This window comes from Lepidothrix coronata, unplaced genomic scaffold (genome assembly GCF_001604755.1).
Source record: "Lepidothrix coronata isolate B3197 unplaced genomic scaffold, Lepidothrix_coronata-1.0 Scaffold311, whole genome shotgun sequence".
NCBI lineage: Eukaryota > Metazoa > Chordata > Aves > Passeriformes > Pipridae > Lepidothrix > Lepidothrix coronata.
The window spans coordinates 333,563-349,163 of NW_016690491.1; the positions used below are offsets into that span (position 1 = coordinate 333,563).

The following is a 15,601-nucleotide window of genomic DNA, read 5'->3' on the forward strand; positions in this document are numbered from 1 at the left end:
GTTTTCTTCCAGAATAATATTATAACTAACTCAGCTTAGAAATTATTCCTTATATATTGTTACAGGCAGTAATATGTAATTTCAGAGAAAGCACAAGATACTTGCTTCTTCCCAGTTGCTCCTTTATCATATTCCTTTCTGGTCTCAATTTTGCACTGTATAATTAAACTTCAAGTTGAAAATACTCAGTCTACTACCCACGATGTTTTCACGGACCACTTACTGTGAATTATGGATCGTGAGTGGATCATTAAATCTCATCTACATATTTAGAATATATGTGATGAGAAGTATAAATCTAGATGAATTCATAACTTGGAAGCATCCTGAGAAGTCATCATATTTAGGTCATTGTCAATAACAAGATTATTTCTGAATGCATTTAACACATTAGTATCATTAAGCTTAAACTCTATTTTATAGAAAAAATGATAAAACATTATTTTATAATTTTAATTATAATTTTATATTTGTACTATCCAATCAAATACATATGGTGGTTTTCACATATGGCTAAATCTTTCTAAGATTTAGAAGCTTAAGTGTGGGAATTTCCCAAATTCCCTTACAACCCCAAAATTAGATCATTTATAAAGAACTGTGGAAGGTAAATATTTAATAATATTAATATTTAATCATCATGTCTAGGCTTCGCGAATGAAGATTTGGGAAGGGCTCTACCCACATTTGCTACAAGCGCGCTGTTGGCTACAAAGGTCAATGTGAGATAGACAAGTCCAGTTGCAAAAAGCACAGCGGAAAGACTCCTTAGGTGGTATCAACAAGACACGGTTCTTTTTAACAATATAATAAATGCTGAGGGAATGGGAAGAAAGAGGGAAAGGGGAAGAGGAAGGAGCAAGGAGAAGAAAAAGGGTAAAGGAACCAGAAGGGTGAAGGGAATTTATTTATGTTTCAAAGAATATCACATAAAATGGGAACTAAGCATTCTCATTAGTTTTTAGCACCTATTTAGAGGATAAATGCAGACACTGGTAGTATATTAATGGGATAATACCAGACACAGAATTTGCCTTTTCCCAGCATTTTCCAAACTACATTTAGTTTTCAACTATAACTGAGAATCTTTGTGGAAGTTCATTTGTGGGCTTTTTTCCTGTTTTCAGATAAGTTAAAAAATAGGATGTATTTATATTGAGAAAAATCTGTTAAATTATAGAACAATATGTAAAGTAACATTGTCTTCTAGGTCAAAAAGACTAAAAGCAATATAAACTGTTAAATGGCTAGAAACATGAAGAAAATGTCAAAACTAGAATAGTGAACAGCCCAAAATTATCAAAATATTATACTCTTGATCAAAAATAGTAACAAGACTTACGTTACACTTTCCATTTTTCACTGCATTTTTTTATTGTAACTGTGCCTAAAGCAGTAGCCTTTGTTACACCCTTAAAGAAGCGGAAACTTTGGGGACAACTTCGTGAAAATGTACAAATTCTGAAAGTGTCTCACAAGTTCAGAGTATAACATCAGGGCCATGAAGATGATTAGAGGGATGGAACTTTTTCTCTATCAGGAAAGGCTGAGAGAGTTGGCATTTTTCAGCCTGGAGAAGAGAAGGCTCCAGGGTGACCTTTCAGTACCTGAAGGGAGCCTACATGAAAGATGGAAACAGACTTTTTACAAGGGCATGTAGTTGTACAACAAGGGCTAATGGTTTCACACTGAAAGAGAGTAGGTTTAGATTAGATATTAGGAAGAAAATCTTCCCTGTGAAGATGGTGAGACACTGGCACAGGTTGCCCAGAGAAACAGATGCCCCATCCCCAGAAGTGTTCAAGGCCAGGTTAGGGGCTTTGAGCAACCTGGTGTAGTGGAAGGTGTCCCTTCCTCTCTCAGGGTGTTGGAACTAAAAGAATGACCTTTAAGGTCCCTTCTAACCCAAACCGCTCTATGACTCTGAGTCTATGACTTTCCAACTTACTTAAGACAACCCACATTTAACTGCTTTTTAAAAACAATAATATTCAGGAAAATATTTACTGATTAATCAATAATTTAAGAGCGATCTCTAATCTCTTCTCTCCTCATTATATTTTCCTTGCTTCTCCCTAGCCTTATACAGCAAAATTCATGTCTCTGAATAACTCTATCCAATCAAATTGAAAGAGAAATCAGGTACCCTTTTTTAATCTATATATCAGAGTAGATGCCAGTTTATCTTTGCCTGTTCCCATATCCAACTCACATACTTTTTTGTCATCAGAGTTGAATTTGCCATTGAACTGTCATTTTTAGATTTCCATCTACAATAGAAAGAGCTTTACTTGACAAGTCTTTCACATTTTCAGATATTCTCTATGTAGAGTCACATGGCATTTATTCTGTGGACTCAACAAAAATTATCATAAATTATGACCCAGTGAGGAGTGAAAGAGTCATGAAAAATTAGTATAAGAAGCCTGGGACTTAAGCAGTGGAAAAGAAATATATTATGAAGGATTTGGGAAAAGGTCTTTATGGCCTTTGTGTTTCGCCTGGACTAGAGAGGAAACAATGTTTATCCTGTTCTCTACACAGTCCTCTCCCTTGCACCAGCAGAGGATACACCTCCGTAGACAAGATCTTCTGAAAATGTAGGGGTGTAGGAAGTCTAGATCAGGTCTGCTTGCATGAACAAGGAATATTTGAGCTCTCCTGCAAAAAGCAACATGAAGTGGCTTGGTAACCTAGTTCCATCTTTTTGCTTGAAGATAGTATTTGTGTGGTTTTTGAACAAGGTGGGGGTTTTTACCTGTTGTGTTAAAAAGCAGGTTTACCTTCGTGGTGTTTCTGCCACTGGCAAAAACCTTAATCTCCACCTAGTAATGTCAAGCAGGTTCCTTCTAATGATTGTGATGCATCATAAATTCACAATAATAAATTAGTGCCCATTAAAATATAGGCTTCTCATTATTTGTATTACAGATTGTGCCTAAATATCATGCATTCCTAAAGCCACCTTTCATCTGAAGAATTACGTTGACATTCTTCAGCAAGAACATATTAAAATAATCCAGTGAAACATACCTGCTTCTGCAAGGATTTAAAATCTGTGCCTGTGAGGAGAATATTACTTAGGTTTACTGAGGAAAGGATTACTTTCTTCCTACAGGAAGACCTATGTTTCTTTAGTAAGTGATAATACATCTTACTGGAAAGCAATTGGTTAGAACTTTGACTGATCTAGGCAATATGTATATCTGAATACCTTGTCAGGTAAATTTTTTGTAACATCAAGTGAAATAGTCTGGAAGAAATTCCATGATACAAATTTGTTCTTGTCTTAATTCCATTTGCCACATCAGCTCTGTTTCTCTGAGCATAGGGTCAAGTGCTTTGCTCTCAGGCTACTGTTTACATTTGAGTAAGTAAATATAAAGTGCTTCTAAATCACAATGGCAAATGTTACCTTGCACACTTTTTGCACAGGTATAAACTATGGTGCTGTGTGAAAGACAAGAGAACTACTCCCATATGTATTATGTGACATGCTATTTGATTTTTAAGGAACAATACAGAACATTAGAACTAGCATTGCATGAACCACTTTTGTGGGTTTTATTCCCAAGCTGAAATAAAAATTTCAAGTCTCAGAATTTTCAGTTAAATTAAAACTCTTCAAAAAAACCACTCTGGAATATCTCAAACATCTTCTGCCATACAAATAAACAAATTAGAAATATAACTATGTGGCATTACCATAAACTAATTCTTCCTCTTAGCTTTCCCAAATATTTACAAACATTTTGTTTAAGGCTATTAGGTACCATATTGCATTTCGTAACCAAAGCATCCTGGAAAAATTGCAGCTCTACAGTTTCTTACTATAGTATTTTGCTGGACTGTGTTGTTCATTATTGTAAATGCAGTCACCTAACACACGCTGAACCTTATTCTGAGATGAATTGCCACATCACATTCTAGGAGGTGTAGTCCTTCTGCAAGTCTAGTCCACAGAAGACAGTGGTTTCTGGTTTGGTTTTGTTGTGTCTTTTTTTAGATTTGCTATACCTTTCTATGACAATAAAAACGTGTTAAGCCAATGTGATTATTCATGTAAGGAGCCACAAGCCTCTTACAACCACCTCTAATATTGATTATATTCTCTTCTCATGTGAGAATCATACAATTTCAGGTCACACCTGAAAGTGTTTCATTACAGAGTCTGCTGCTTCAATGAAAAATCAGAACAATCCTTACAGTCACAGTGCCTGATTCTCCACTCCTCAGTGCACTTTGGGGCACTGAGACTCCATGGAATCCAATAAATTAAAATTGAAGTTAGGGAACTCATATTTAAGGTCAAATTGTACCGTGTCCTTAGATTTTTATTTTCTGTTTATGAAGCAGAGATAAGCTTACTAACAAAGAAGTCAAAAGTTTAATCAAATGAGTACTTCAGTAAATTGAATACCATTAGTTTTGCTTAACTGTTGTAAATCTTCAAAGCTCGTATCCGATTTTTTTTTATATTTTGGGAAAAATACATGAATCATTTATGGATCATGTCTTTTTAAGGTGAATATAAATAAAAGCGAGATTTTAATGAGTGCCTCTGGGAGCACTTAAGTCATTGAAAGTACACTGTCAAGAGATCTTGACGTTACAAACACCTAAGAATAAACATATTTGCATAAATATATAAATGTTTATATGTTGACTTTAGGTAAGGGAAAAATTTTAATTTAATTTTAAACCTTATAAGATCACTAAGGTATTCAAAATTAAGCATTTATTGCAGGATTAGCACCAGTGCCCATACTTGGAATGCAGTCCCAGGCAGTTATTTTACAAGTCTCTGATAAGAGCATAACATCATCAGTGAAAATGTTCATTCTCTCCTGTTTTAAAACCTTAAGTTCCTTAATTAAATGTTTCATGGTAACAGATATGGAGTTTTGGTTTCTTATGGACTGAATAGTTCCTGAAAAGACAGTCCAGAAGTAAAACCACTTGCACTTTATTTACTTGCTGTTCTGGAAATTACAACTATTCTGATGAGGCAACTAACAGCATATTCAGCAATTTAATTAAACACACTTAAAGCTTAGAAATGCCACAATAAGGGGGGATTAATTCTGCCATTTGAGTATATGACAATAATTCAAGCAATTTAGAAAAGAACTCCTCTGGAAGCTTTTCTGAGTGAAATTTTTCTTCCAAGGACCTAAGATTACTCCTCCTTCTAAGAAAGGCCAAATAGGACAGCTGCTGCCTTCTCTTGTCCCAGTCCTATCTGGAAAGCCGTTGCAGAAGTCCTGTAAATCTGGAAGCAACATGTGTAGGACAGAAAAGCTCATCCTTTCAAAAGAACTAAAAATTTCAGTCAAGTAAGTTCTGTTCCAGGAAAAGGAAAGGATTCCTCCATAGGAGAGCAGTGAGTAAGGTTTGTATCATGACAAAATTGGTGCTGCAAGCTTGTACTGATAGAGAAGTATTTGGGGATCTTATTATAAAAGAGATGGAACTATATTCAACTTTCAAATCATTGACAGAATAGAAGAAAATACAACAGATCCATAGATTTCTATCAGCTTAAAATCAGTTACAAATGAATGTAAACCTGGCCAGCTATTAGACAAACCAGTTATTCTCCCAGTTGTGTTTTTTTCTTAGCTGGTGAAAGAAGAAAAGGAATTGTGAGTATGAGGAAAGTCATTTCAAGATGAGAGAAGATTTACTAGCTAAAAAGTAATCTTAAAATAACCAAATATTTTTAATAGTATTAAAAGTAGCACAACTGAGTCAGTGTCACTGAAACATGGGAGAATTATAACCCATGCAACATGCAAGAAGAAGTTTAAAGACATAACAAGCTGAAAATCACTAACCATGGGTGCATGTCTCTAACAAGAACATTCTTATATTTTAAGGTCTCTAGGTAGCAAAATATAATGTATTAGTATAGGGCAACAATCATGTAAGGTGTCATCATCTCAGATGTGTGCAAAATGGACATTAGAACTTTTCCTCTGGATTCCTTTAGCACTCGAAAGACAGAGAAGTCTTTCAAACATGATTCATTTGATCTGTTTTGGACATTTAACTTAGGAAGGGATGAATTAGAAATTCCCATTTTTACTGACTGACAACAGAAGATGTCTAGACAACTGAATCAGATGTAGGTGCTTATGCTGAGGAAGACTAAACACATAAATCCTCTTCATATAATCTCCAGCTACTATTGCTAAAAAGCTGTAGTAATACCACTAATTCCTTCAAAGTTTTCTAAAAGTTAAAGCACTTAATGGCAACTGTTTCAAAGCATTACACATAGAAAAGCAAACAGGGCACAAGTTCCTGTCATCGGTGGGAACGTGTTACAAGAAGTGTTTGAACTGTATGAGGAAATCAATGTCTTATTTCACAGTACAATCTCCTGTTTTAATCACATTCTTTCATTTGGATGTCTAGTCATAGTAGATATTCACCCAAACAAAAACCAGGTAGAACTGCAGTGAAAATACTTAACTGTTTCTTGACAATGAAAAAAACACATACCAAAATTTGTGGAAAAGAAAGTTAAGTTTTTCTTTTGCTTGTATGCACCACCAAAACATATATTAGCTAGTAAAGCCGCATTTGTCTGTGCTCTTTGACAATGCAGAATCTTAACAGAATTACACTCTTAGATGAAAAGGTTCTGACTCTTCAAAAACTCTTCATATGGTATATACATTGAAATACATGTCATTTGATCTCTGTAAAAATCTTCAAAATCAGTTAATCAGTTAAAAGAATGTTTAACATAATCATAAAAGACTTTCTAAAGCCACCTAATTCTTTGATTTCTGTTGTTCCTCTGCCATCAGCATAAACCTGTCACTAAGTCCCTGTCCCACTTACCTCTGTTAATGACTACAGAACTACGTATCTTTATGAATCACAGTAAGTCTCAGCTGTTGCCATTTGATACTGGCTTAGAATACCTTCTAAACATATCAGTACAGCTTTGTTTCCCTTGAATATACCCTTCAAAATAAACAAGGGAATAGTTCTTAGACATTCCAAAACAATGGACCACTGAAATTCTATAATAAGTTCTTTGTAAAATGCTGGGTTTATTATTTCATTTGAAGTGCTGGGTGACTACAATGGTATACACAGACTTTTCCTTCCCCACAGTTCTTCTCTGGTATCTACTTAAATATCTCATGATTCCCAGTTGCACTGCACTATTGTTTCATTACCTTTGAATTGCCCGACACACATTATGAACACAATCATTGTATGATCCAGTGGAAAACTATATGGGAACTCATCCAACATTAGTAGTACACACAAAATAAGCATTCTTTCGTCTAAGTTTTACAAGCCCAATGAACATATCAAAGGCGTAAGTTTGTCCCTTGATACCTTTCTTAAACAAACCGAAAGTTTCAGCCCCTTAGATGCACACTATTTATTATTGTTAGACTTTGACCTATTACTTGAAACTCAGAGTGCGATAAAGAAGAATAATTTTTGCAAATAAAAAAATCTGTCAAAATTGGTTACTTACAGAAATTCCTGGCTATAAAACCAAATTAAGATCAAGACAAATACAAAGCCTTACAAAGGAAAAGAGTGATTAATTATTGTTTATTATGTAATCCACATTGCCTACTTGTTGTAAATGAGACCTGTTTTAGTAAAGAGCTCAAGTTAATTAAATATTTCTATAGAATCATAGAATCATAGAATCGTTAAGGTTGGAAAAGACCTCTAAGATCATCGAATACAACCACTAACTAAGCACCACTGTGTTCACCACTAAACCACGTCCCCCAAGTCATTATATGCATCAAACCATTACTAATAACCTATGGTTGGAATACCAAAAGAGGTTGGTAGAAGCACAGTGGGAACTCTATGTCATATAACATCTTTCTGACAATTACTCAAAATTAACATAAGCATACAATGAAAGACAAAAAACCCCTTATTTCTCTCAGTGTAAACATGTCTTTAACTTTGAGACTGGCTTCCTGAGTATGTCTCAGTAGATTCCAGCAAAACCTGTGTTTCATGAAAACTTGACAAAATTGGATCCCCAAAAGGCACTGGATATTTAGCAATTAGATCTTATCTGTTCAGTCAAATGTAACAAGTCGTAGACTGAAAAAACAGCTTGTGTCTGTACGTAGGATAACAAATCTGCTTGAAAAAAATGTTTAAAACCATCTACAACAGATCTTTTTCTTTTTTTTTTCCTTTTTCTTACCCTGATCATTTTAGAGAGTGTTTTCTAAACATCCAGGAAGGCATCTGTTTAAAACAGCCATTGCTACTGCAGAACACTGCCCTACAAGGTCCAGTTTTACTGAAACTCAAAGCCTTTCAAGAAATATAAGACCTGTCTGTATTACCCTTCAGAGGCTTTAGCATTCAGATCTTATTTTTTAAAAACTGAACTAATATAAATTTATAATATTTTTGTTAGTCTTGGTACATCTCCATTTGCTAATAAGTTTCAAAATGCTCTATTCTTGTGAAACCTCATTATGACTCCTTTTTCTTTATCTGTGAGTCTGAAATTAACTTGACATCAATGTTTTACATATATTTTAGACTAAATGTGAAGTATTCCCTTATACCCATGAGGCATTCAGAAAGTTGGTAAGTTCTGCTTTCAAGGACACTCTAAAGGAGGTTATTAAAATTCAACACTTTGCATATTCTGATGGGGAAAAACATTTGCCTGACAACAAAGGAGATAAGTTGATTCAAGAAAGCTTCTCAATCTCCTTATCCATGGCCACTGAATTCCTCTTGCCAGTATTTGTAAAACCAAAATTAGAAAACGTTACCAGGGAGGAAGAAAAGTGTAGGAAACCAGGTCCTGTCCAAAAGTAAAAATCCATAACCATCTGTTGTTTGTGTTACATGGATTTCACAACTGTCATCTCCACTGTGCGCACCATTTCATCTTCGCAGCAATATCACCAAAACACCCACTGAGATAAAATCACAAATATTTTGAACATACCATATGATATGTTATTTTCCAAATTAACATTTGACAAAGTCAAAATGAGGACTTGTCTATAGGTTGCTTTCGTGCTGTCACATGAAAAAATCCTTTAAGGGTTTGCTACTACTTGGAAATACTTAACTTCAAACTTGAGTAACTTAAGCAATACAGAAGAAAGAAAAAGAGAATAAATGATTCAATTTTTAATTATAAATGTGTTTTGAAAAATTGTAATGCCTACTACATACACTTAGCATCTTTCTTCAAAAGGGGTCTAAAGCTGCTTTTTAAATTATTTACTTAGAAATATCATCCAGAATTTAAATGAATCTTTTTTGTTTTCTGAACTTTAGACCAGCAAAACTGTCCCACATTTCACAGCTGAGTATGGCTTGAAGAATTTATCAGCTCTCAAGCTGATCTTAACCCAGTGTCGTACCCAGAAAGTTCGTTTTGGGGAAAAAACCACAACCAAACAAAAGAAACAAAACCCCCAAACTTGGGAGTTGTCCTTGGAAATTGTCCTTGAAAAAATGACAGAAAAAGAGTTAAAGCCTAGTGAGTAAACAAACTGCTTTTTCCCTGAGGAAATCTAAAACTCAAGGTCAGCTCTGTCTGAAATCACCAGACTTGTCACATGGTTTTCATAGCTGCCACTATGGCTCCCATCAAATCCACACTGAAAACAATGAAAACATTTTACTGGAAACAGATAGAGCTCTGATAAGGGGCTCCCTAATCACCTTTGGCTGTTAATGCTGCACAAAGTGAGAGGTAAAGTTTTGAAAAAGAGAAGAATGAACTAAGAAAATTTGAGGTCAAATGTGTTTATCTTTTTCTTTAGTTCCTTGATGTTTGCATGTGTTAGAGCAGAAATATGGCTCTATAAGTATATGGATACATATATAGTTCATATATATGTGAATACATACGTGGACATGCATTTTATAAACGTATGTGCTTGCACACATACAGAAATACAGCCTCTCCTGTCAGTATAACTAATTCCATTTTATCCCAGCTTCTGTCCTCCAGTAACAAAAGTCTGGTGGTCTCAATCTCAGTCCCTTGGGTGTAGGAATCCATCACAAAACCATCACCCTTAATTTAATGCAATTGACAGTCTCTGCTCAAGAGAGGCAGAAGAAGGAGTTACCATGGAGACTGAACTACTGCTCTTCTCCAGAGGATGCTTTTATCAAGCACGGGCTGAACAGTAGAGGATGTGCAACCTTGAGGCTTGTAACCTTGATCATATCACATCTTGCTTTTTGGGATGGCTTTTTAGTAAACTCTAAAAAAGATTCAGGAGATGGGTTTGAGGGGTGGGGGAAGGAGGAAGAGAGAGCTTTAAGAAAACAAACAAACCAACCCCTCAAAACACAACAAAAACCAGGATGTAGGTGCATATTGTGCCAGACTGAGAGGGAAAAGGAGTTTCATATCAATTTGATCTATCAGAATTGTCACCTCTGCCTAGTGCTTTCCTAACAGGGTGAATGCTGTGCTTGACCTATTTGCTGGAATTAACCAGAACTGCAGGAGACCATATGGATTGCCAGATGGTCTGCTATAATTTAATGCCATTTATTCTAAGCATGAAGTAAGTGATAAACATAATTAACATTCTTTTAGCTCCTTACTGGATGCCTTTTATTGGTTTCTTTTTTTTTTTTCCCAGGCATCGAAAGGTAAGTTAACATTTTGTTGCTGAAACACAGATGCCAGCTAATTACTGCAAGAGGCTGCAGCCTCTAAAGCAAAAAGTGTCTGCACAGACTCTAACTTATTCACTGACCCCAATGGGGTGATTAATAGGTTGAATGCTAAGCTCTAATGAGGATGGCAGATCTTAGATGTTTTCAGGTTACCTTAATTAGTAGTTTGATGAACAGTGTTCATTGCAGATGTACGTATCACACTTCACAGTAAACAATATACCTTGTACTCATGGCCTGAACAAGTATTTCACGTTGCAGCACATCAAATATGAAGGAAGAATCAAACCACTTTCAGACAATAAAAACAATGAAGTGACTTCCTTCAGAAATGTTTTTCCTGATAGCTATTTCATATTCTGCCAGTGATTGTCTAAATGGCCTATTTTTTAGGAAGTAGTCCTAGAGAAGGTATGGCTTCAAAGAGTGTTTATATCAGGCAGGGTCGTCATTCTCAGCATTTTAAAATCACGAGTCTGTAACTAGATGTCCAAACAACTTTGCCTACTGTTCCTGTGCTGATAATCTTCATAGTGACTGGGGTAGGTGTTATCAGAATGAATAGCAAATAATTTTGTAATTTTTAATGTCGATGTAGAGATGAAGTTAGTATGCTGGTACTCAGAACAGTAAAAGAAGTATTAAAAAAAAAGGCAGGAGTACTAAATCCTTTGTATTTTATATAAAAAGTTGTGCACATTGAAACTCACAGATAAAAATGACCCCAGCTAAATGTCCTGAGATTTGCATCTGTACTGTTAATAAAACCTGGGTGAACTTCGACCCGACAGAAACAGCATAAATTAAATGCTATTCAAAGAACATAACAAAACAGCACCTGCGCTGTAAAGCAAACCTGCTTCACATGATTAAAAGAGCCCAGGTCAGCAAGTCACAGCATAGCAAAAGAAGAAAAAAACTCCAGCCTTTCAACACTTGTTTTTCCCATGTTCCAGATGGGTTCAGCACTTGTTCAGGGGCCTCCACAGCTACAAGTTACAGTCTACAGTGCACGTGCTGATGTGCTCTTAAGAAACAGATACATTAAAGGGGACCTGAATGTGATGGGACATACCTGGTCTCTTACTTCAGTCTTATTTGTACTGAGTTACTTCTTCACCTGGTGAATCACTTGCCTATTGTTGCCAGTCCTATAAAATCCTTTATATTTCTCTACTAGTATATGAATAACTTATGATTCTCTACTAGTATATGAATAAAAATAGATCAAAATATCTGAACAGGAAGCTTTTGTTGATATTGATTCCTCTTGTCAAGATGTNTGACTGCCAGCATTTGAGAAAAGATCCATTTTTCCATCCCATCAACTGCAAAATACTTACCTGAGGTGCTTAAGCTAATGCTACGCTGGCTTCAGCTTCACTATTATAGTTAGAGGGGAAAAAGAGGTACTTAGAGAGAGCAACTCAGGTAGCCTGAATTCCTCTCTGTAGGAACGCTCCTCCCTTCCCTGACTGCTAAATGAGTTGGGGCCATTCATGTGTCAAAACTTAGGTAGGCTGAAAACAGTGATAAAAATTACCATGCTATGAGGCTTCATGCACCCTTCAACAGACCATTTGTAGGACCTGATAATACTTTGCTGTTACACAGATATCAGTTCTGAAACATACTGGAGTATGCTCTTCAGTGATTAAAGAGTTTCAATCTCAATATGCTATTGGGACAATGTTTTCAGTTTCTATGTATATAGATTTATACATAGACACACATTTATAAATCTATGCATTTAATTGCTCCATCATTGCAAATAGTCTGAGATGTTTCAGTTGGTTACCTTATAACATCAAAAGAAAGGGAAATGCCAGATCTATTGCCTGAATTAATCTGTTATTCAGACCTCTGGACTGCCCGAATAAGTGTTTTCCCTAAGCAGCAGCCAGCTCTCAATAATACTTAAAAAAGAAAAAAATTCTGAAAAAATGCAGAAACCAAGCAGAATTTAACAAGTTAGTCTTTGGGGCTGATAGACACAAAACCTGTCAAAGCAGGTTTGACAGTTCTTAAACATAGCTTTATACTTTAAAATTCTTTTTAATCTGTCTTGTTCTTTATTTGCTTATTCACAATAAAAAAGATATCAGCGAATTTATGTTCAGTCCCAAAAATAAGATTGTCTGCATCTTAGCTGTCATAGAGATGGCTTGTTTAACACATCACTCTTGGCCTAAGTGGAAAGTAGGATTTTAGGACAAATAAGGACAAGATGTAAAATCCCTGACTACATAGGAATACCTGTGCCTGAATAATGAACCCCATAAAAATAAATTTCTATGATTAAGCTCCATCATCAGATATACTGAGAGATCTCACTAAGGCAGTGAAAACTGATTAAATGTACCCCCAGACCCAGATGAAGTTACTTGGGCATTGATTTGTTGGAAAAATGATTCTCTCAGAAATTGTGAATTTAGGAAAAAATTGCAAAATAGAGTTAGGTAGAGGATCAAAGAAAAGGCCCTAAGAGGAAAAAACACTTTAAGAGCATACAAAAAACCCCCAAACAAACAATGGTATTTACAAATTTCACAAATCTCTTACCTCCTGCATACATGACAGCCAACATTATCGATGATATCCAAGCTATCTCACTATAAGATGTGTGGAAGATTTCTTGTATTTCTTTGAAGAACACCGTGATGGCTTTGGGGAATGCATAGGAAAATCCAATGGAAATAAAAGCCCCAAAGACCACAACCCATCCCCAGCCTCCATCAGGAGGCGGGTAATCTGGCGCTCCTGTTGCTGGTGGCATTTTTTGGTCTCTATCTCTTCGCCAACTAGGCTGGAAAAAAAGAAAAGAAACAGGGGGTTAGTTTTCCCTCTTTTCCTTATCAAACTATAGTATTCAATCATCATCTGCAGGGATTATAATGAGTCCTCAGAGCAAAGACCAATTTCCAGCTTTCATGGAATCACAGAATGCAAGTACCTGTTTTTAGAAGCAAAACCTGTTCTGCAAAAAGGCTTTTGGCAAGAATATTTCCAATAGCCTATTCAACATGTGGCAACTGTTACAAATCACTGATCTCAGTCACTAAAGTTGCATTTGCAATTATCCACTTATTGGAAAGTGATAAGTTTGTGTGGGTTAATTTACATAGTTCTACCATCTACAGTATGGATGGGAAACAATGGAAAAAAGTTACATTAAATTATAACTAAATGCCATTGTGTTAGCAAGATTTATTGGTACCACAGCAAAATCATCAGCAACAGCAGAAAGGAACGAATTGCAAACAACTGAACAGCAAGTTCTAAGCAGAGATTTAAAATTCCCTGTGTACCCATAAGTAAATATAAAATATTAAAATTCCATTTTGTACTTCTGTTTTTCAAGATTTTCATCTTCATATTAGTTATGTTGATATTATTTGCAGGATCAAAGTGGAGTTTGATGGAGTTAATTTTGCTGTTTCCACATGGCAGAAGACATCAGGAAACCTTTCCCTAATAAACCTCACAAGCTTTCCACAGCTATTCTCTAACTTAGAATTGACCATAGAGATGCCAACAGAGCCATATCTTATAGAGGTTCTGAGACGTGTAGCCAATGCATTCAGGCAGCTCAAGAAATCATAGGTAATCCACATAAAACTCATAAGGCCTGAAATAAATGTCACCCTATTAATGTCATCTTCATATCTAAAACCTTAAGTTTTCTACATTCTGCATTTCCTTTAGCAAATATGTTTAGAAAACATGTAGCAGTGATAATCCATTTTTTAATTCTGAGATTTTTCCACTATCAAATCTCTTTATTATTAAACACAGTCCTGGAGTACACTGTGTTTTCTTCTGTGTAATCCAGCCTACACAGACAGTATGAACTGCAAATTCCTCCTTCCTCTCTGTTTCTTTCTCAGGCATTTAGACAATTTATTATTCTTCACTGGTCTCCTGCTGTACCAGTATCGAAAGCTGTGGATGATAACAGTGTTTAAGTTGCTGTTATGCTTATGATTATCAGTAAGTCTCTACGTGATTTCCTCTGTGCCACTTACAGCATATTCCAATTTCTCGCAGTAAACTGCATTAGCAGTGGGAGTGATATGATTACCTTAACAAAAACTGAAAAACTAACTGCGTCAGCTTATATTAATCTCTTGGGATAGTGCCTGGAGTATTTCAGGCTAAATGCCATGTAGTATATGCCACAAAACAAGCAAAGTGTTGCTTTTAAGATTACCTATCACTAGGTGATAGAAACCCAGTGTACTTCTGATTCTCCACTTTACTTAAGCGACTGTAGATATCAGCTACAATCTGATGTAGCTGGCAAACCTTTTGGGGAAAGCTAAATCAAGGACTAAAACATCTGGCTTTTATGAAAGATAAAAAAAGCCCGGGTAGTTTGACTTCTGTACCATATAACTGAGATTTGCTGCTGACAGCAATAGGTATCTATTTCTCTGTACACAGAACATATAAATCTTTTTATGCGCTTGTCCAGAAAGAACCTCTGTTTCTGCTTATCCTAGTTACAGCTTAATATTAGTTCACCAACATACATCAGAGAGGAAAACCCAGGCCTGCCACCAGGAAAAGCTGGACAAGTAGAAACAATTCTGGTTGCTAAGACTTAACTTCGGCAAAGCAGTTAAACACTAGTTTGTTTTTGCTAATCAGGACACAAGAAGGAAGAGTATCTCAGAAAGCCTACTATAATTTAGAGCACACATAATAATGATCGATTGCATTAAAAAGCACAAACCTCAAACTGGCATGAAAAGCAGAACTGTTTTTAAGTGACAGTAAACAACAAGACTGCTATCTATCCCAGAAAGCAGTTGTTCTGCTCATCTGAGAAAACTTTTGGTTATTTCATGAAAAAAAGTTCAACAATTGTTTTCTACACTTCAAAGGCTTGAGCATATTTGTTTTCATATTTACTATTCAGATG

At 35.7% G+C, this 15,601-nt stretch overlaps 1 protein-coding gene across 2 annotated transcripts in view; it reads right to left on the reverse strand.

The window, feature by feature from the left end:
- Positions 1-15,601, reverse strand: part of LOC108508757 (monocarboxylate transporter 2-like) — a 79,467-nt gene that overhangs the window by 22,760 nt on the left and 41,106 nt on the right. For both annotated transcript variants that reach the window (XM_017837825.1, XM_017837826.1), the window contains exon 2: positions 13,240-13,483. In XM_017837825.1, coding sequence (XP_017693314.1) covers positions 13,240-13,453 — 214 coding nt within the window. In that variant the 5' untranslated portion in view covers positions 13,454-13,483. The remainder of the gene's footprint in view (positions 1-13,239; positions 13,484-15,601) is intronic.